Source organism: Embiotoca jacksoni, unplaced genomic scaffold (genome assembly GCF_022577435.1).
Source record: "Embiotoca jacksoni isolate LCO1_2020_lvr unplaced genomic scaffold, fEmbJac1.0.p SCAF_9, whole genome shotgun sequence".
NCBI classification, from domain to species: domain Eukaryota; kingdom Metazoa; phylum Chordata; class Actinopteri; family Embiotocidae; genus Embiotoca; species Embiotoca jacksoni.
Genome location: NW_027185447.1, coordinates 459,419 through 481,848, shown reverse-complemented (window position 1 = coordinate 481,848; position 22,430 = coordinate 459,419). Strand labels below are relative to the sequence as shown.

The 22,430-nt window shown below is 39.7% G+C and overlaps 2 protein-coding genes across 3 annotated transcripts in view; one reads left to right on the top strand and one right to left on the bottom strand.

Moving 5' to 3' along the window:
• The window catches only part of plxnb1a (plexin b1a), a 70,864-nt gene extending 67,359 nt beyond the window's left edge, over positions 1-3,505 (bottom strand). For both annotated transcript variants that reach the window (XM_069140765.1, XM_069140766.1), the window contains exon 1: positions 3,267-3,505. The gene's annotated coding sequence lies outside the window, so the exon portion shown is untranslated. The remainder of the gene's footprint in view (positions 1-3,266) is intronic.
• Positions 3,506-6,016: 2,511 nt separating this feature from the next.
• On the top strand, positions 6,017-18,631 carry LOC138193355 (mitogen-activated protein kinase 14A). The gene is made up of 12 exons (XM_069141346.1): positions 6,017-6,212; positions 7,518-7,647; positions 9,244-9,302; positions 9,635-9,746; positions 14,157-14,186; positions 14,775-14,822; positions 15,035-15,149; positions 15,269-15,340; positions 16,095-16,174; positions 16,353-16,431; positions 16,789-16,962; positions 17,553-18,631. The coding sequence occupies exons 1-12, from the start codon at positions 6,079-6,081 to the stop codon at positions 17,612-17,614; spliced, it is 1,095 nt and encodes a 364-aa protein (XP_068997447.1). The 5' UTR covers positions 6,017-6,078; the 3' UTR covers positions 17,615-18,631.
• Positions 18,632-22,430: the final 3,799 nt, after the last annotated feature.

Below are 22,430 nucleotides of genomic sequence, written 5' to 3'. Positions count from 1 at the left end.
CAACTCCCCCAAGGGCTTACTAAAGCCTGGGATCCAATCTACCAAGCAGATAGCGAGTATATCTGAACCAGAGTCAACCAAGTGGGAAATGTTTAAATATACGCTTGTGAAAATGATAAAAGAAGTGTCTTGAAGTTGCAGGGGAGAAGTAAATATGGGTTTAAGGTTTGCACAATGCCTTCCAGTTTCCTTTATCGTCCCGAGGATGCCTGTGGCCACACTGGTGCCCCAGCAAGTGTTCTCTGCAGAATCTCTACTTCCACACCCTATTACAGCACAAACACACACACAGAGGAATGCACCATGAGGGACCACCAGCTGTTGCAGTGACCGATATGGGGAACGCCCAAAATACTTCAATCACCAAAATCTGGTGTACATATTCTCTCCCTCTTCCATACACCTACATGGACAGGCTGTTTACACGCTGATTTACTTTCATATTCAATCTTTTCCTATTGGTTATTACAGTTAATCAAACCCCAACAACAAAATCATCCAGCAAGTCACCGACGCAGTCACTCATTAACAAGACAAGAGCTCGTCGAGAATCAGGGAGTGATCCCATCCCAGTCATTCCTTTCCTGCTTTCATTATTACACACATCGCAGCTGATGACCGAAGTGCTAAACATGCTGCTAAAAATACATCTCACATCCTACTACAGTATGTGACACCTGAGATGTACAGATGAGAAACCCTGCTGAGGAAGGCGTCTGATTTCCAAAGCATTAACACGCCTCTCCTTTTTATTGTTCCCACTCATTTCTGGTTCTCACGCTGTTGAAGGACAAACTACTTAACCTACAGTGACACTTATAAATCATAAAAGCCCATCCCTGCCGCACACATGCCCAGCAGCCGTATTTATATGATTCATGGACAGGGTTGGAAAGCGGTGTGTTTGAGCAGCAGAGAATCACTTTTCAATGAGCAGCTGCAGCTGAAGTGGCCTTCGACCCATTCCTCTTCAAGTGTCAGAGGTTTGAGGTCCGGATGGTAACCCAACCACTTCCCGTGTGCCACCTGTAAGGACAATAATCACACCACAACTGGATTTCAAAAGCTCTGCATACAAAAATGGCAATGTTCCTGCAGTAATTGGGGATTTTAAGGGAGACAATCTTGTTTGCTACAGTAAATTATTCAAATGTGGTTCTAAAGTGAGTTTGAATCCATAGGCCAAACAGTAAAACCCCTGTTGTTCCCCTTCATCACCAATAAATTGATAAATGAATTATTTTACTCCTTTTTTAATCTATCATCAGTAAATTTTATGTTTGACCCCTTACTTTTCTTTTTTTTAATCCTGTTTTCTTTGTGACTTTTTTTTTTTTTTATTACTCAGAATTTTTGTATTCTCCAGAATCATATATGTGCATGTAATGAGCCCTAGTGTGTTACCATTTCTAAAAAATCTCCATCACAAAAGGAAACGGCAACCTACACAGTGAAAATGGCAAGTTTTGATCAAGATTTGGATCCAAAAAGATTCCGATCGGTTCAAAGAATTACAAACAAGCCAGAGCATTTTGTTCTTTTTTTTTTTCTCCCCTATAACAGAAAGACATGTGGGTCCAGCCAGGCCCTTCAACGCATGGTGGGCTATGCAAGACTAGGGAAGGTGTACCTTAAATGACATACATTAAAGATCCTATACTTTACACCTTTCTGGTGTTTTTTTGCAGTCTTGATACACATGAAAATATTAACAACCCTCTCTCTGATTGGCTGACTCTCTTCTGAGTGACACAGAAGTGACACCTCAGGTTTTCCTTGGTCTTACAGCTCGCTAGCTCCTCAATGCAATGACCGCTCTGTGTCTTCTTAAGTGCTGAGGCTGGACATATGACATGAGCATGTAGTTGTGACATCACAAACGTATGAAAGTCCAAACGGCTTGTCCAAATGGCACAGTTGCTATAACTTTCACAGTTTTTATATACCACCTAGATCTGCTTTGAAATCCCAAAAACATTAGAAATCTGAATTTATAATATAGAGAACCTCAATTTCATGACTCATTTCTATCAGGATATTTGATCAAGATAAAATATATATATATGCTGGTGAAGATGCAGATATCATGAAGATAGAATCTGTGTCTGATACACACGAGTATACACAGCGAAGCTTACGCAGGAATTAGTGCAACACATGGATGATTCAAATTGCCAACCCATATTATGAATTGACTGCTAAAGACAAATATGACATGCACTTTGTTTTTTCTACAAACTGCCTGGGGCATAAAAGAAAAGTATAAAGCGTTTAAATAATCCTTTCTGCGATCCATTTGACAAACGTGTGAACAGAATTGTGTGAACAATCAAACTTTTCTACACACTACGGTTTCTGGTAACACGCACACTCCCATTCATCCCCCACAGTCCAAAGTGGGTAATGCGATATTGTGCTTGGGAACAGAACCTCAGCTAGCAGATGGCCAGCTATTGAAAAACGCCTGGATGTTGGGACCTACATGATTGAGGTTGAAGGCTGGACTACACAGCCACAATAATCTTTACAAAGGTTGGATACGAGATGTGCATTAAAAACATTTGACCCACTTCAAATATACTTGAGAAGAAAGCTTCCTCTCCTCTGTACTGACTGCTTCTCAATGAGACCTGGAAAATAGTTTGTCTTTGATTTTATTCAATTTCTAAACTGTTCCTCTATTCAATTCTAAACAGCGAGTGAACTCCTATCAAGTTTAAGGACCACAGACAAAGTGGATCATTTCTGTTTTCTAAATGAGGCAATAAATGGGCAGCTGTGTGTGTCCAGCGGAATGCCAGCAGGTGAACGAGGCATTTGACATTTGGCTCACACAGCTCACGCACATTCCTGTATCAGCTGACAAAAGAGTGTGTGCATGGTGGTCCTAAGTGTGTATCCATTGTAGGCAGCAGTCTGGGCTGCGTGTGTTAGGTAAACCGGCATGTAGGTTATGCATTACACTGACAAATGTTGTTTTATATATTCAAGATGACTCGTAAAACAGCGGTTTGGATGCAAAAACGATAGCACCTAAAGCACAAGTTGCCCTACGTTTCAAACCATTACTGAATTCCAGTCTAAAATGGTTCAGATATAACATCATGCATCATACCAGCAAAGTGTCTTGATGAGCGGGACAAAGCACAGCACAAGTGAAAAGAAAATGAGGGCTATTGTTAAACAACCCACTACACAGTCCGGCTGTTTTATTTACTTATTTATTTATTTATGTTCATTTGAATGAAGAACTGCGTTGAACTTACCTGTTAGGTGTAAAGCGGGTGAATCAGCCGTCCATGGTGTTCAGTTAAACAGTGACTCACATCCACACTAAGGAGCAGAAAGTATATGATGAACTCCAGCTCTACTTCACGAAACCAAGAAAACAGAGACAAAAAAAAAAACAACCGGCGCAGTTGTGGGAAAGTAACTGCTCTAAAAGTTAAAAGGCTGTTCTCCCAGAACAAGAGGCCGCCGCGAGCGTTCAGTTCGAGCAGCTCTCCTCTTATGAAACGTCTCAACAACAGTTAGTGCGGCGGAGCGGACAGCTGGGCAGAACAAAACACGCAGTCTGGCACGGAGGGGCAGGAAGTGGGATGGTGTTGCCTTCAAAATAAAATCTCTAAACCTAAAAAGGGGGAAAGAAAAAGTAGGCCTACATATAGGATTTGTGTCACCATTTAAAAAATAGCCCCACTTTGGGGCATTTAATGTCTATTTGATCCCACACATCACAGTTGAAGCAAGGAGCCCTCCTGGAATAATTGAAATAATAATATTATCAATATTATTGTTGTTATTATTCTAATTATTATTATTGTTGTTATTATTCTAATTATTATTAGTATTAGTATTAGTATTATTATTATTATTAGTAGTAGTAGTAGTAGTAGTATTTGTATTGCTGTTGGTAATAGTAGTAGTAGTAGTAGTGGTAGTAATAGTCGTAGTCATAGTAGTATAGTCCTTGCTATAGAAAAAATGTCCAAGACACATACTCCACCCGCACTGTGAATGCAGGTTTGAATCCTGTTCAGGACCAATGCCCTGTTTTTTTCTGGTTACTGTTGTGGATAAAACAGTGTACTTATATAAAGGCTACTTGTAACTTTTAACTCTTATGTTTAAAGTATGTGTCTGTAGATCTGTCTGCATTCATTTTCGTCATTACTTCCTTACCCTTACGACCCAAAGTGCGCGCTAACGTCAGTTTTATTTTGAAAATGTTACCCAGAAATGTTGCTCCACGTCTGCTAACTTCACCCTGGGCCGTTGAATGCTGTGTGTAACTCGGCTGCAGTTTTCCAGTGGTACTCTGTTTCACTGTACAAACATGAACACGGATTTTTCTGTGATCGAGCTTTACAGCTTCACACTGTAGAGTGTCTTCCAGAACATACAGTACATTGGGCCAATGGATTTGTGCTGGCTGACATGTTCACAGTATTACTAATCAGTATGTTTTCCAGTTATTCCCAATTTGGATACTGTTTTGTGACAATGCAAGTTTTGATCAGTAGGTTCAATTGATGATGGTCATTTTTAATCAAACCAAAGAGTGTAGAGCTTCTGTAAAGCACTCTGTGTTTTAGAAACTACAGTCTATTACTGTCATCATTAAATAATTGTTATTAAAAATGTGAATAACTAACTCCTGAACTGAAATCCTTCAAAAATAAAAAAGAAACAGTAACGCATAGAGGGGACTCTCCTCTTTGTCTGTACTTGTACCTGAATGACGTGTGACTGCCCTCTGTTGGTTTAAAGTCAGCTTTGTTTCCCAAATGTGATGTTTAAAGTGGCATGAGAGAAAGAAAAAAGTTTTGTTTTTAATTACAAACAAACCATAATTAAAAGTCCCAGAAGTAAGTTTCTAGTCACTCTGACTCACATTTACAAATACTTTTTGACTAAGGTCAGTCCTAAAGTCCTAATGTTAAAGGTTGGTGATCTGGATACATTCATTTTGGTTCCTTTAAAGCTGAAGTCAGATGTACAATATTTTCATTTTATGTATTTGATTGAGACCATATTCCACCTAAGAGCTCATCATAAATTGGAATGTGCACATTATAGGCTACCTGAAGTATCCTAAGAGCACTAGTACCGCATAGCCTACCTGTAGCGCTTCTACTTCATTGTCTTCTGACTAACATTTGAGGGGAAATCGTTAGTTTAGGTGGATTGCCTTGGACCTGCAATATATTGTTCAATTACCTGTTTCTTTAGGTTTTCTTACGACTTCTGGCCGTCTCAAAAATCTCAAAAAACACTTGATTGTTTTTGTTGTTGTTTGTTTGTTTGTTTAATAATTGCATTGCAATGGTGTATGATCATTGCTGTGTGTAAGCATGGTGAAATACAATGGATTTCCATATGGTGGGTAGAGTAATGATATAATTTGGCATTGGTTTATCACTAGTTTACAGGACATATAAGGTATTGAAAAAAAAGTGATTATTAGAATAAAATAAAAAAATATTTCATAAAAATAGTATATATATACTGTATATAATTGCTACATATTTTTAGCATTATTTTAATTTATATAGGCAGCTTTGATTACTAGCCTATTTTAGCAGACATGCCATACTATCTTCAGGTGTGAAATAATTCCAAGTCACGATTTGCACACTGCATTGAGGGATCACCTAAAACAAAAACTCAACGTAGTTGAATTAATTGAATTAAGTTTCAACTATTACAAAATGATTATCTATGTATCTGTGACATGGTTTAACTTTGTATTCTCAAAACCTAAACACATTTTCTTTTCAAGTTTAAGGATCTTTACAGAGGAAAATGGCAGTGATAATGCCACAGAACGACCATTTTCTTTTCTTTTTAACACAATACAGATCAGATGTGCGTCAACATGTTTCTGACAGCTGATAACGTGGCTCTCTGTGTGGAATGAGGGAGGCCGCAGAGAAACGGGGGCGTCTCCTTGCTCCAATCTTACCTTTACCGCTAGATCTCATTTCACCTCACCTGTCAGGTTGGAGCACCAAGGCTGCCTGTAATCTCTTTGTATGGTTAAAAACCCGACTGAAAACTGAAACAGAACAGCGCCGTATGGCGTCTCAAGTAAAAGAATCCCCTGTCAGACCAGGCTTTCACAGACTGGAGGTCCAGAAAACGACATGGGACGTCCCAGAGAGGTATACCACGCTGCGGCCTATCGGCTCCGGAGCTTACGGGACTGTCTGGTGAGTTTACCCGGCAAAGCGGTGCGCAGGACTTCGAGTATAGCCTACCGACGAGGAAAGGGCTGCAGAGTTTGTGTCATTCCTTTACTATTGTGTATTGCAAAATAAAAAAGGCACTTGCACTTTTCCCCTTTAATAATAATGTAGGCCTAATAGCTGCAAACCATAGAACTGATGAAAAATAGACAACCTCATTTTGTTCTGCCTTTTACTGACAATTCTATTTTACGTGATAAAGTTATTACGCCTTATTTTACATAACAAAATAAAGGCAGTTAAATTACAATTACCCACCTCCAACACAGACTACATTAATGTTTATTGTATAGCTGTTGAAATAAACGTTTTTGAAATGTTAAAATGTAATAGTGATTCTCCGTTAGGCTATCCTCTGTTTTACAAATGGTGAAGGGAGCTCAAAGGCCCACATTTTTTAAACTGAATATTAAAATGCTTTGCATCTCAAATTATTTTCTATAGGCTGTCGTGATTTTTGTAGCCCTTAAGTCTGCATTCCACTCCCAGACTTATGTTGCAGGCTATCCAAGAGGCCTTACCTCTGCTAACAGAAGCACTATTGTCCGCCTGAGGCAGGTCAGCAAGTTGATGCAGGTCCTCCGATATGACAAGAATCTCCACCACCAACCTAGAACAACCCAGCATACAGGAATCCAAGATATCCCAGACATAGTACGATCTAATGAAGCCCCTGACAGACAAAGATTTCATAGCTGATGTTTCTATAGCACAAGGGACAACAGGTCTGAATACTTAACTAATTTGTTGGGTTTAATTTCAGATATGTTATTTTTCAATTATAACTACAGGGATATATCTATATGTATTTTAAAGTCTTATTTCACAAGTCAGAGCAGGCTCTTTTTTTCATGTTTTCTTTGTAAACTTCCAACAGAAACTCCTACACAAATGATTTTTTATTTACTGTAAAGTAATTTCTACAATTACTGTAGAGTTATTAATAATTAGTCAATTAATTGAATAGTCAGCCACAGTACGGCCAAAAAATAGCCAAACATTCTCTGGCTCCAGCTACTCGAAAATGAGGATTATTTTTCTGTTTTATGTGACTCTAAATTGAAGATCTTTGAGTTTTGAAATGTTGGTCTATACATAACCAGCAATTTTAAATGGTTTTAAATTATTTCAGACTAAACAGGGAATCAGTTATTGCCTTTTGAAACAAGTATTGCTTAAGTACTGGGAGTAATAAATGTCAGTTGTTGCCACACATTACAGTAACAATAACAATCATGTGAATCACTGAGTCCTGTTGATTCCATTTAGCTCTGCCCTTGACCAAAAGACCAAGGAAAAGGTGGCCATCAAGAAGCTGTATCGGCCTTTCCAGTCCCTCATCCACACCAAGCGGGCCTACAGGGAACTCAGGCTGCTACGCCACATACAGCACGAAAATGTAAGAACTGGGTAAAAAGTGAAAATAAATAAATAAACAACTGTACCATCATAGTGCCTATCATACAAACGATCATTATTTAAGTCTATTGGTTCAAGCATGCAGATCAGTCGAAGGCAAAACACAAAAATCTTGATTCCTTTTCCCTGTAAACATGTTATTGTCACTGCAATAATGAAGCGCTGTTAAATAAAGGCACCACTGTCAAAGTGACTCTGAGAGCCAAGAGAAAAGCTGTTGAGAGGTTTTAGTCTTACAACCTTAATTCCATTTAGTCCTCTCACTTTCACGAAAAGTAGATTTTGAGGGTAAGCAAACTTTGTTGATAATTCAACAAACACCCATAATCTCGCCCGTGTGCCCTGACTAGCTGTTAGTGTTATGTATTTTTAGAACCCTCATGGCTCAGTATTTTCACTGAACACCTGTGAATGAGTGTGTCTCTTGTCAAAGGAAAAGGCATCAAGAAAAGACTTGTGATCCATTTTTTTAAATCTTGGGCCGGGTTGTTTTTTTCTTCGTATTGTATCAAATTAAAATGTAAGTGGCTGTTCCAGCTTGAGCTCAAACTTCGGAATGGTTCCCACCTCGTCTCTGTTATGAAGACACAACCCACTGGCATTATTGGACACCCAGTATCACGTCAAAGTGTGTAGTACACCCATCAGACCACTAGAGGTGACTTGACTTTTACCTGGGATACCAGTGCCTGAGTCTGTGAGAAAACTATAGTCAACAGTGATTTCTTTTAAGTAACTTAACTAATGTACTTACTTAATACTTACATAATACGTGCATAGCTATTTAACTTGCATGATGTAATTTGCATAATGTATGAAATCTTACTTACATTGCGTAAAATTACTAAATGTAATCAAAAACATGATATTCTAAACTAACCCTAATTTAGGGTTGGTTTAGGCAACCATGTCACATTTAACCCAAACCATTATATTTTCTTAAAACTAACCATGTGGTTTTTGGTGCCTAACTTTAACATTGACATGGTATCCTGTAGTGGAGAGTGTGGCAACCTTAACATCATTGTCAAGAACTCACTTTTATGAGGCTGTCATTTGATTTGTAATTCACACTTTTATAAATTTTTGCTCTTGTTTTTCAAGAGTCCAAATTTTTCCTGGTGATGGGAACAGAGAGAGCTATTGTATTTCAATATTCTCCCCCAACTGTCTCTGATCCATAAAGCCCACAGTTGATCATTTTGGCCCTGCAATCGTGGAGCTCTTCCTGACTGAATTTAGGGATTTTTTTTTTTTTTTTTGCAAAGATAACTGAGGGTTTACAGGGTTAAAGAGAAAATCCAAGCACAATGAAGTCAGTAATGGATGCATAAATTGTTTAGAGGTGATCTCGGAGAAATGCAGTGCAGATACATGACAGCAATGACTGTGAATGACTGTAAAGGCGAAGAATGTGATCTTATGAGCACAGGAGCCACAGATACTTCAGAGCTAAAAGATGTTACTAACTTTCCAAACTCTGCACCGCATGTGGACTGTGTGCAAGACTTTAATATACATTAAGTCTATTATAAGTATTGGTATTTAAATATGTTGGCTATGTTTTCCCTTAAAGGTGATCTGCCTCCTTGACGTCTTCACACCTGACTCCACACTGGAGAAATTCCAAACCTTGTAAGTTAGGAGTTGAGAATGGCATTCTCCTACTAGTTGTCGCAGCTTGTTGTGATCTTGTGTGTGTGTGCATGTGTGCATGTTTGAAAGTTCAAGTCAGGCAGTAGGAGAGCAGGCTTATTCTTGTTTGTTTTGGTTGGTTTATGCAGTTGTATTTCCTCACCAGAGCAATAAGCTCTTGCCCTTGACAGTATTTGGTGTTTACAGTACAGTAATACAGCATGTATACAGTAGTTTGACTTTGTGCCTTTTGATGGACTTATTGATCAATTTTTGTTTATCAATTTGTTCTTTCCCTCATTGCTCGCCTCTCACTCTTCTTCTGTCTCCAGTTATATGGTAATGCCCCTTGTAGCCCAGGATCTGGGCCACATTATGAAGAAGAGAAGATTAACTAATCGCATCACCACATACCTGTTCTACCAGCTTCTAAGAGGCCTTAAGGTGAGTGTTTATGTATTTGTTCTATCACAGCATGTTTTATATGACGCTCATAGGGCCAATTGCATATAGACACATTTTAAAACCAATGCAGTTAAACCGATGCAGTAAAAAGCAATTTTTTTTTTTGAAGGACATATACTTACAGTTGTAAAATTGCAGATGAATGATGCTGAAATATAATTAGTGAAAGATAATTTTTTTAAAAAAGGCAGTGGAAGTCCTGAAGCTGAAGTCTCAATTCAAGTGAAATTATGTTGACCATATTGGTGCAAAATTCAAGTGAATTTCATGCACCAAGAGAAAGTAAAGCTATGATGTGCAGAATTAAACTGAAGGTGTCAGCTGAACTAATCACTGAAAGCAGACAAACTCTCAATGAGAGATGAAAGCAGTGAAACTGTCAGTTTATGTGTAAGCACTGTAAGCAGGTAAACAAATGCCCCTTTTGAAATGCTCAACTTCCCATTAATCTGACGGCAGTTTAATGTCTTTGTCTCAAGTCTGAAGCAGCACTCTGGTCACTTCTTCGTAAAAGTCATGACGGCAATCTTACGAGTTTGAAAATAGCTATATTTCCATATCACGTTCAGCATGTAACAAGTCTGAACTGAATGCTGTCGGATTAATACAAGACTGCACAAGGTGAAACATGCAGACACCATCTTAAGATCACTGTAATAAGTATATTTTCCCAGTCATCAACTCTCATGCACAAAATCCATCAAATGAGCTATGAAAGAGATAATTTTAAGGTGTTTAGACAAGGTTGCTGTATTTGTAGAGCACATTTCAAAGAGAGTGTGAATTAAATAAAATATTTCTTGAGAGTAAAATCCCAATGTAACATGGTCAGAAAACTTTCCATCCTAAAATAACACACAAAGAAACAAATAACACAAACCATGTTAAGAATATCAATATTAAAGAAATAATGTTAAAAGAATAGCAACCCAGGCCTAAGTCAGCATGACTAGGGTGGACTTGAACCATCCCTAACAATACGATTTGTCAAATAAGTAAGGTTCTGCCTTCCATTCTACTTTTGGAAACTCTTGGAATCATAAGGCTGCATTCTGAAGTCAAATACTGTGATACTATGAAATTTCAAGATAGGACAGAGCTTGGTCGGAAAGAATTCGCAGCGCTTCTCTTTTTACACATTTTGTTACGTTACAGCCTTATTCCAAAATGGATTAAATTCATTTTTTTTCCTCAAAATTCTACACGCAATATCTCATAATGACAAAGTGAAAATAGTTTGTTTAAAATTTTTGCAAATCTATTAAAAATAAATAACGAAAATATAACACGTACATAAGTATTCACAGCCTTTGCTCAATACTTTGTTGAAGCACCTTTGGCAGAAATTACAGCCTCAAGTCTTTTTGAGTATGATGCTATAAGCTTGGCACACCTATACTTGGGCAGTTTCTCCCATTCTTCTTTGCAGGACCTCTCAAGCTCCATCAGGTTGGATGGGGAGCATCGGTGCTCAGCCATTTTCAGATCTCTCCAGAGATGTTCAATCGGGTTCAAGTCTGGGCTCTGGCTCGGCCACTCAAGGACATTCACAGAGTTGTCCTGAAGCCATTCCTTTGTTATCTTGGCTGTGTGCTTAGGGTCGTTGTCCTGTTGGAAGATGAACCTTCGCCCCAGTCTGAGGTCCAGAGCGCTCTGGAGAAGGTTTTCATCAAGGATGTCTCTGTACATTGCTGCATTAATCTTTCCCTCCTTCCTGACTAGTCTCCCAGTTCCTGCCACTGAAAAACATCCCCACAGCATGATGCTGCCACCACCATGCTTCACCGTTGAGATGGTATTGGCCAGGTGATGAGCGGTGCCTGGTTTCCTCCAAACATGACGCTTGGCATTCAGGCCAAAGAGTTCAATCTTTGTTTCATCAGACCAGAGAATTTAGTTTCTCATGGTCTGACAGTCCTTCAGGTGCCTTTTGGTAAACTCCAGGTGGGCTGTCATGTGCCTTTTACTGAGGAGTGGCTTCCGTCTGGCCACTCTACCGTACAGGCCTGCTTGGTGGAGTGCTGCAGAGATGGTTGTCCTTCTGGAAGGTTCTCCTCTCTTCACAGAGCAATGTTGGAGCTCTGTCAGAGTGACCATCGGGTTCTTGGTCACCTCCCTGACTAAGGCCCTTCTCCCCCGATCGCTCAGTTTGGCCGGGCGGCCAACTCTAGGAAGAGTCCTGGTGGTTCCAAACTTCTTCCATTTACGGATGATGGAGGGCACTGTGCTCATTGGGACCCTCAATGCTGCAGAAATTTTTCTGTACTCTTCCCCAGATCTGTGCCTCGATACAATCCTGTCTCAGAGGTCTACAGACAATTATTTGGACTTCATGGCTTGGTTTGTGCTCTGACATGCACTGTCAGTGGGACCTTATATAGATGGTGTGTCTTTCCAAATCATGTCCAATAAACTGAATTTACCAGGTGGACTCCAATCAAGTTGTAGAAACATCTCAAGGATGATCAGTGGAAACAGGATGCACCTGAGCTCAATTTTGAGTGTCATGGCAAAGGCTGTGAATACTTATGTACATGTGATTTTTTTTTTTTTTGGTTTTGATTTTTAATAGATTTACAAAAATTAAAAAAAAAAAAAAAAAATCATTTCACGTTGTCATTATGGGGTATTGTGTGTAGAATTTTGAGGGAAAAAATGAATTTAATCCATTTTGGAATAAGGCTGTAATATAACAAAATGTGGAAAAAGTGAAGCGCTGTGAATACTTTCCAGATGCACTGTACATAGATTAATATGAAAGGAGAAGGACTTTCAATTCTATTCTTGATGTTTAGTTTTGAGCCAATAAAGAGAAGCTAATATGGGAAACATATGATTTATCTTGCTAAATCCTGTCAGTATTCTTGCTGCAGCATTTTGAATTAATCTAGCCATGTGTTTCCAATGATCATCCATGGCAGCTCTGTGGTTAAATAAATGACCATCCAGCAAAACAACTTTCACTGCATCCAGCATTTGAGTTAATACGAATGAACATCCTTTCATTTGATGCTTGAAAATATACTGAATGGGATTTTAAACTCCACAAAATAACAGTATGATAAACTTTGATAAACTTTATACACGTATTGCACTAGACTACAATACCCTATATGAAATGAATTACAGCAGTAGGTAATGCTTAATTACTTTATATTTTTTGGGGTTAGCTCATTTTCTGTTTAATGGGAGTTTGATTAAAATCAATTTAAAGACAAACTAGTCTGGGACATGTTAGCTTGGTGCATGAGCTAGAAGGTTAGTGTGTAGCAACTCACTGTGACGTCAGCCAGTATTTCATGAACAACCATTTTGAAGCCATGACTCTGGCGTTTTGGCTGCTGCCATCAAAGTTTCAAATTTTGGGGAAACAGTAAAATGTCACAGAAAGCCAAATCCAGCGAGTAGGAGAGGTTAGGAGCGACGATTGCATTGTTGAGGGCGAGAATTTTGTGAGTTTTAAATGGTGCTATGAGTAGGCGTCTTGTCATATTGGAGAACCCAAGAGCCATTGCACCACAGTTCAGGTCATGTTTTCCCTCAGTCGCCTCAGAACATCAGAGTGGAACTCACGATTGAGAGTCTGACCCCGTAGGATTAATTCATAGTGTACAACCCCAGGAATATTAGAATTGACTAATTCAGAATACTTACTTACCAAAGTTATTGCCTCCCCATGCTCCGTGTAGAGTTTACTATGCTGCGCTCCGTTAGTGCACAATAGGAACAGACTTGATTGCACGTCATATATTATCTAAATTTAAACTGTATTTTAAAAACATGGTGACAAACAACAGGACTCCAAATGTTAGATACATATGAATTTATAATGAAAGGAAGCAAAATAAAAGAGTTTGGAAGAGCAATGTGTTAACCTTTATTTCTGACACCTTACCAGCACACCTTACCAGCACGTTTCAGTTTAGGAATTAAAATGTCATTCACAGTCAAAATGTGGACGTTGAAATGGATGTTTGACTGCTTCCCCTTTGTTTATGCTAGTTGATGTGTAACCAAGGGTGCTCAGTGGAAACAATCCAGAAAGCACGTTTTAAACTGGAAAGCTTCACCAACCTCTTTGGCTCTTTGTATTTGAATTTAGATGCAAATGTCTTTGATCCCAAAATGTTTTCTCGATCTCATCAGTGCTTCTGCTCTGTGAGAGCAGTCTGGGTTTGGTCTGACGGCTGGAAAATGCACAAAACATAGCCCCCACAATCACCTGTAGGAGGAGACTTTGTGGTGTGTAAGGATTTACACTATGTCATTTAGAGAGCCATAAGTCTGTGGACCTGCTTACTCTGCTAAACAAACACTAGTGTGTAATTACAGCATGTCTACGTCTACTGTTTCACATTGTCTCTAAATATATGTTCTTCCTCTTTACAGTACATTCATTCTGCAGGAATCATTCACCGGGTAGGTATATGAACATTTTATAATACACCACTTAGCTGAGCCGATTTTGTCCTTACGTCTGAAGTGCAGTTATGGGAATAGTTCAATATTTTGCTAAATATATTTTTTTTGCTGCTGGAGCAGTTATCTTAGATTGGCATAAAGATTTGAAAAACGCTGTGATGCGTTGATGATATTGTGTACGAACAGTTTACACGTGTTGAACGCCAATTTATGAGCACTGATGACACTGGTTTACATCTGTTCCAGGGATTCAAGGCTGCAATCCTGTAGTGTGAACTCGGTATAACTACTAAATCCCAAAAACTAGCAAATGTATTGATAACCGGTTGCAGACGCACCCAGGCCTGATTACCAAATGGCCCCATTCAATCCAGACATCGCTTAGATAAACCATTTTAAAAAGCAGGAAGCTTGCTGAAAAGTTTCACCAGGAGAGAGTTGACAATCTTCTCATCTAATTCTCAGCAAAGGAACAAATAAGAGGATTTCCCAAAGTATGGAACTATTGCTTTGAGTATTTCATAGCGTATATTTGCTAAAGGTCATAAAACGCTTCATGATAGAACAAAACTTTGTGTCCTTTAGGATCTGAAGCCTGGTAATCTTGCTGTGAGTGAGAACTGTGATTTAAAGGTAAGTTCTCAAAGCAAAAAAAAGAATCAAAACAAAAGAGCTGCTCTATACAGTCACGATGATGATTAGTTTCAGCATAATGTGTGAAAAAATATTGTAATTTTTATTTTTTAACATTTAACACACTTGTATCCATGGTTTAATGTGCAATGCAGTGCAAATTAAAAGTGAGTACAGAAGATGCAACAATAATCCACTGTAAATATTCTCAGATCCTGGACTTTGGCCTGGCAAGACAGACAGAGAGTGAGATGACAGGTTATGTAGTGACACGCTGGTACAGAGCACCAGAGGTCATATTCAACTGGATGCACTACAGTCAGACAGGTAATAATATGCCCTACCTTCATAACAGGTAATCCCTTTCTGTTTGTTTAAAATAGAACAGAATATTGCAGTATGCCTTTTTATTATTAAAATCGTCTCTCTGCCACCCTCCCTCACAGTGGACGTCTGGTCAGCCGCCTGCATCCTGGCTGAAATGATTACCGGCCAGGTGCTTTTCCCAGGACATGACAGTATCCACACACATGTTCTAATAAAATTGTGGAGACTCAATTACAGGACCCAGAAACTCATGCTGCTATTTTAATTTTTAAAATACAGAATTTTGTGAGAACAGGTGCAGCATGGTCCACCCATTTTACACATGTAGGTTAGTTTGATCGTCAATCGTGTCGTAATGTCCTCTCTGAGAGCTTTCTAACTGACAGCTGAGAGGAAATGAGTGAAAATCAACCTACATGTGGTCATTGTGTAATCTTGGTTTGGAGATAAATGTAAACCTGTGTTTCAGACTGAAGCTGTGGCATTTGAAAGATGTTGCGTTTACCACAAATGGAAGGTCAAATGCAACTATGCTATTGTTTGCTTCATGGGAAAAGTACCATCCAGCGTTTTTGCAACATTTCTGACCTTTTGGAGAAAAAAAAAAAATTGTCTATCGTGACTCCCCCAACTTAATGAAAGTGCGATACTAAACTGCTAAAATACCCATCTAACTGGTTTTTTATTTATTTATTTTTTTTACACAAATTGAAATTGAAATTAAAAGATTTTTCTGCATGTGGGTGATGAAAATGAAATTAAAATACACAACTCAAAGGAGAAAATCTTAGCAAGCATGACAAACTGTTACGTTTTGTAACACTGTGCTGCTACATCATGTGTCGAACTTTAGACTTGCAGAAACGCAGGCTGTGTCAGTTCATGTGACTGCTCTGATGATTGATCTACCTGGTGAATGCTGAGTCCTCCTTAACCAGTGATCAGGTATTGATCAGCTGAAGAAGATCCTCCGTCTGACGGGAACACCAGACTCCTCCCTGGTGCGGAAGATGCAGAGTGAGGATGTGAGTTTTGTCTGTTTTGCATGCCAAATTTTTTTGGGCTGTCATCAACACATTGCATTGATGAGTGCATTTCCAAATATCAGTAACAAATTATACAGGTTTTACATCAGCTTTTTTTTTGTTGTCACGTTCTTCTCTGTATTAGAATAAACTGTAACAATTATTTCCTGTTTTCCAGGCACAATCGTATGTTCAACGTCTCCCTCCTCAAAAGAAGAAAAATTTCAAGGAAGTGTTCTCATCCATGGATGGGAATGGTGTGCTTCACCTTGTTGATTTAAATATATCACATTGTTTAAATGGAAGAACTGGTGTACCATCTTGCTCCACTGTTAAAGAAAAAAAACTTTCAAGGATTTATTATGAACATAATTGATTGAAGTTTATCTTCTTGATAACACTATAGATAAAATAGCACTTCAATGATCCACGAGTTAAAGATAAAGTGCTTCAAATGCAATAAAAGCATCTGATTTATTGCACAATTATTTAAACAACAGGCTGAGTTAAGAAAGTGATGAAGGCGGACAGTTTCAGGATACGTGCTCTTCTAAAACCTGGATTTCTTTAAAAGTAAAAAGATTCTAAAGTGTTTTCTGTCTTGGTGCCTCAAGCTATAGATCTGCTGGAGGGGATGCTGCTGCTGGATCCAGAGAACCGGTTGACAGCCAAGCAGGGACTATCCCACCCCTTCCTGGCTGAATATCACGACCCCGAGAGTGAAACAGACTCTCATCTGTATGATGACTCCTTCGAGAGCTTGGAGCTCGCCATTGGCGAGTGGAAGAGTAAGTACAGCTGCATAAAACAGAGGTTGTGACTTTTTTACAGTGTACATGTGAAGCCTAAACCATGATGGAGAAATATTGCAGTATATTAAAGATTAATCAATACTTTGTGGTAAAGTAACAGAATTCCCTCTGTGCCCAGCACAGTATCACGGCAAAGCATGTAATACACTGTCAGTCCACTAGAGACGTGTCAGTGTCACGTTTTGTCTCAGCTAAGTGTGAGAAGTACAAGCATATATGAAGAGGGTCAAAGAAGGAGGTCATGTGACAGAGGTCATGTGACCAAGTAGAAAAACACTGAAGGAGGTGACAGTGATTCACCGAAGTCAACGTGGATTTTTAGCTACGTACATAACCAAACAGATTTAACAAAAATAACCTCTGTGAAGTAGCTACAAAATGTTACTTGCGCAGAATTACTTTTTAAATCCAAACCAAGTGTGACATGGTATAATTTAGTGGACTGATAGGTGTATCACACGTTTAGCGTGATATTGGTTTGCAGTGACATATTCTCAAAAGACAAATCTACACTTTAGTGATATCAGTTTTTAACACTGCTTTCCATTTTATTTTTATCCAATCAGGTCTTATCCATATGGAGATCATGACCTTCGACCCTGACAATCCCAGTAAGACAGCCATGTAGGAAGCTCTGTGTACTGGTGCCCCCCACTGTTTCGGTATAATACATGCACATAGGTCAATAACACTGGCATACACTGCAGCATCAACTATCTTGAAAGTATATTTTTTTTCTGGTGCATCTGACGTGTTACAATTCAAGTGTATTTTACCAAATAGCAGCTTTACTTGGTACAGTGGCCTGTTCTGCTAGCAGTAATGCTGCTTTGGTCGTGTAAGTGTTGGCCTGTACCTTGGATATGATCAAAACCACTGGATTCTAAAGTGCTGTCTTTTCATTTTAATAAGAGCTAAATATTTGAACAAAATACCTAATTAATTAAGGCCCACTTTTTTTGATGCCTTTCATCTTAATGTTTTCATCAGCAGATCATCTCACTGTTCTGACTGAAGTGTATGAATTTAAGCGCCAAGAAAAAAATAAATAATTTGACCTTGAGTTAAGATGATTTCAATTCCAGAGTCGAGGATACATTTTTAGGCTCAACCTAAGATATATTATATTATACACTGCACAAACTATCAGTATCAGGTTCATAAATTCAGGAAGATGACCCTAGTTTAGAATAAATACATGTGTCTCATTTTGTATGTTTTTGTGTGATGTATCATAATTTGTAAAGGGTCTATCATGCAGTTTTACTGTAGGACTCTTTTCATTTTCTGGAGTTTTATATTTCTTCAGTTATTTTTACTGTTCCATTCTCAGTCATTTGTGTTAAAACATTTCAATAAAAAAAGACAGGACTTTGAATGACTATATTCCAGTGTCATGGAAGAATCTGTCCGTGTAGGAATACTGGGTAGGATTTAATGGCATTCAAGGAGTTCAAATTGTATTGCAATGCTTTGCAAATAACCCGAGTGTCCAATTTGGTGATGTAGGGATTGGAAATAATTCTTGTTTGCAGTCACCAGAGGGCAGCATTAGTTCACAGCAAAGATTCTTAGAGAAGGCTGGAGATGAGGTAATGGTGTTTTCAGACATAAAATCCAAATACATAAGTACTTTAAGGATAAATAGGAAAAAGGTTGTAAGATTTTTCAGAATTTTTTTTATATATTATATGCTCCTAAATTTAGAATATGACTGTTGTATTGCCATGAATTATTTTCATGAATTGTAATAACACTAATGCGGTTTGCTCTGCTGCTCTAGTTAGCAATATGTTTTTATGCACAAGCAGCGTGACTATGATTTCATCAGTCACGACTTTGGTCTGGACTGAATATCTAATTCATTGTTAGCTGGATTGCCTGCTTTAGTGTCATCATGGCAGTCACATTTGAGCTTTTGAAACTGTTGGATGAAATGCCATAAACGTTGGTTCAGACATTCATCTACCTCTCAGAACGAACTGCTGTGTTTATGTGGATTTCTCGGACAGCTGAACAACATAACAAATGTTACTGAAGGTACTGTGGTAACACTACCCATCACAGTCACCGTGGTCAGTCCAAACTGCAGTCCATCTCATTTCTCTCATTCCCTGAATCCAGAACAATTGCCGTGTCTCAGTTTGCGTCCTTCTGTTAGTACACATACAGGTAGTACACCGCATGTTAGCGCACTGGTGTGGTGTGTGAATTTTGACAGGGAAGTATTTTCTCAAATTGCACACAGACGTTGTGCACTAAAATTTGAATTCATCACCTGCCTAAAAATAAAAGGGTCTCAAGCCTCCTGTTTCAGGCACACAATAACAAACTGGTGGCTTCTACCCAATGACAGCGGGGACACTTATTGTTATATTGTTTACATCATCAGCTGCTGCCTCCTCCGCCTCCTTCTGCGACGTAGAATATATATCAAGGGCCAAACCACGTTATCTACATTTTGCAGCTAGTACTTCTGTACTTTTCTTCTTCAGTGGGATTTTTAATGCAGGATGTTTACTTGTAATGTAATATTGTTACATTGGTACTGAATTTAAGACAAGATAAGATAAGATAAGATAATCCTTTATTAGTCCCGCAGTGGGGACATTTACAGGATTACAGCAGCGTAGTAGATAGTGCAAACCTTACAAACAAGAGTAAAAACAACATACTACAAAAAAAACAACGTAGCAAAATAAGTAAATAAGAAATAAGTGATACAGTAATAAGTAAGTACAGTGCAAATCCACAATAACTAAATATGACCAGACAAAAATGGTATATACAGGCAGCATAATTTTTGAATTGCACAATACAGACAGAGTAATTCAAGAATTAAATATATTGCACAGATTTTTGTGTTTGGTGGTTTACTGGGAGCACAGCTGGTTGTACAGCCTGACAGCAGCAGGAAGGACCTGCGGTATCTCTCCTTCACACACCGGGGGTGAATCAGCCGGTGGCTGAAGGAGCTGCTCAGAGCTGCCAGGGCGTCCTGCATGGGGTGGGAGGTGTCTTACCAGACTGTGCTAGTTGTTATTATTTGCCTTTACACACTTAGTCATTATTTCTACATTGCATGGGTGTTTATCATGTGTGCACATCTATGCGTGTCTGAGTGGTCCTCATGCAGTCAGTGATGGGGCCGCTCCATCACACCATCCCTCCCCTCCCGGAGGTTGGCGATGTACGGCAACCTTGAGAGGTAGTCTGCTGCCAAGTTGGTTTTGCCCGATCGGTGTCGAATGACAAATTTGAATGTTGCAGGGAGAGGTACCAACAGGTGAGATGGCTGTTGTGGTCTTTCATGGAGTTTATCCAGGTTAGAGCACGGTGGGCAGTTTCCAGATCAAACTCTCTGCCAAATAGGTTGTACCGCAGACTTTCCAGAGACCATTTGATGGCCAGGCTTTCTTTCTCAACCACCGAGTACCTCTCCCGGGAAAGCAACTTGCGACTCAGGTACAGGACAGGCTGTTCCTCTCCTTGGTCTCCTTGTGCGAGGACAGCACCAAGGCTGTACAGCAGACGCATCGACCTGCATCAGGAACCGTTTGCTGAAGTCGGGACATTTAAGAACCGGCGGTGAACACAGGATGGCTTTTAACCTGCGGAAGGCCTCCTCACATTCTTCCGTCCAGATGATGGGATTCTTCTGGTCCGTCTTTGTCAGTGCTGTGAGTGGGGCAGCAATGGTTGCAAACTGTGGCACAAACCGCCGGTACCACCCAGCCAATCCAAGGAACGATCGTACATCCTTCTTGCTTCGAGGTTGAGGGCAGCTAAGGATAGCCTCCACATTATCCACTTGTGGCCGCACGTCTCCTCTTCCCAGCTGGTAGCCTAGGTACCGTGTCTCCTGTCTGGCCCACTCACACTTTGAAAAAATTAGTCAGTCCAGCATCCTTTAATCTTTCCCAAGACTTTCCTCAGGTGTCGGATGTGTTCCTCCCAGGTGCTGCTGAAAATTACCACATCGTCAAGGTAAGATGCAGTGCAGTCTTCACAACCCTGGAGAACCTTATCCATCAGTCTTTGGAAAGTGTCTGGAGGTCCATGCAATCCAAACAGCATCACTGTGAACTGAAAAAGTCCAGCCAGTGTGCAGAATGCTGTGTAGGGTCTGCTTGAGGACTCCAGAGGCACTTGCCAGTACCCCTTGCACAGGTCGAGGGTGGTGATGTACGCAGCAGACCCAATTTTCTCCAGTAGGTCATCTATCCTTGGAATTGGATAGGCATCAAACTCTGAGATGGAGTTAAGCTTAGCATAGTCACACACGACCAAGATGTACCGGTGGCCCTGGTTACTCTTCACCAAAGGACCAACAATATCCATGGCAATCTTTCGGAACGGTGTGGAGATGATGGGGAGTGGTAGCAGGAGGGCCCAATTAGACTTACAAGGAGCACAGGTTTTTTTGACATGTGGGGCATGTAGTGCAATATGTTTAGATGTCTGTGTACATGCAAGGCCAATAAAAACGTGAACTAACCCGCATGTAAGTTTTGTGTCGGCCAAGGTGGCCAGCCCAGGGGACTGTGAGCCAGGTACATAATCAACTGTCTACCGTTGGCTGGAACCACCAGACTTTTATGACCATCATGCAGTGTATACAAAACACCATCTTCAAAGACAAAACAATTACGTCCCCACATCATTCACATTTGCTTTATCTACTAGTAAACAGAGATTTCAGTGTTTCATCATGTTTTTGTAAATCGGCAATATTTTCAGGCACTTCCCACTCTTTAGCTGCAGTCAAACTATTAATATCATGTCCAGTTAGCCTTAGCTGCTTTTCAAAGTGGCGATGGCGCCTTGAGTTCCTAGGCCCTCACACAAACTGCCATCCATGTCAGGGAGTGGTTGAACACCAGTTTTCGCCTGGGCTCGAGTAATCACAGGACAGGAAATACATTGATTAGCATTGTCCCCTCTGTTAGACTCTTCCCCGTGCAGCAAGTGCATGAGTACAGGAAAGTCCGTTCCCAGAAGAACATCTACTGGCAGATGTTCTACCACCCCAACAGTCAACAGATACGGTTGATCATCAATAAAAACAGTCACTTCAGCTGTAGGGTTGGCATGAATGTCTCCATGTACACAGATAATGTCTGTTTTGTTATTAAAGCCTATGTTACCAACTGGTATGCAACATTTCTTTGCCAGCGATGTGAAGCTGCCAGTATCTAATAGTACAGTCAGCTGCTGGCCATTTACTGTTAATGTTTTGTATATTTTTGTTCTAATTTCCCTGTGCTCAGCAGTTTCTACCTCATCTCGAGGTGCATAACAGGAGCCTGTGATCTTTGCTTTGCGTATAGGACATACAGAAGATTTGTGGCCTGGCTGCTGGCAGTAGAAACAAATCAAGTTCTTATCAGTGGCTTGTTGAGCTGTAGCAGTGTTGGCAGTACCTGCAGGTTCCTGGCTGCCTC

Bases quoted from the DNA above. Each gene is read 5' to 3' on its own strand.
- LOC138193355 (XM_069141346.1), top strand. From the start codon at position 6,079: ATGGCGTCTCAAGTAAAAGAATCCCCTGTCAGACCAGGCTTTCACAGA. The intron at 6,213-7,517 runs GTGAGTTTACCC...GATTCCATTTAG, and splicing joins GGAGCTTACGGGACTGTCTG to CTCTGCCCTTGACCAAAAGA. The intron at 15,341-16,094 runs GTATCCACACAC...ACCAGTGATCAG, and splicing joins GCTTTTCCCAGGACATGACA to GTATTGATCAGCTGAAGAAG.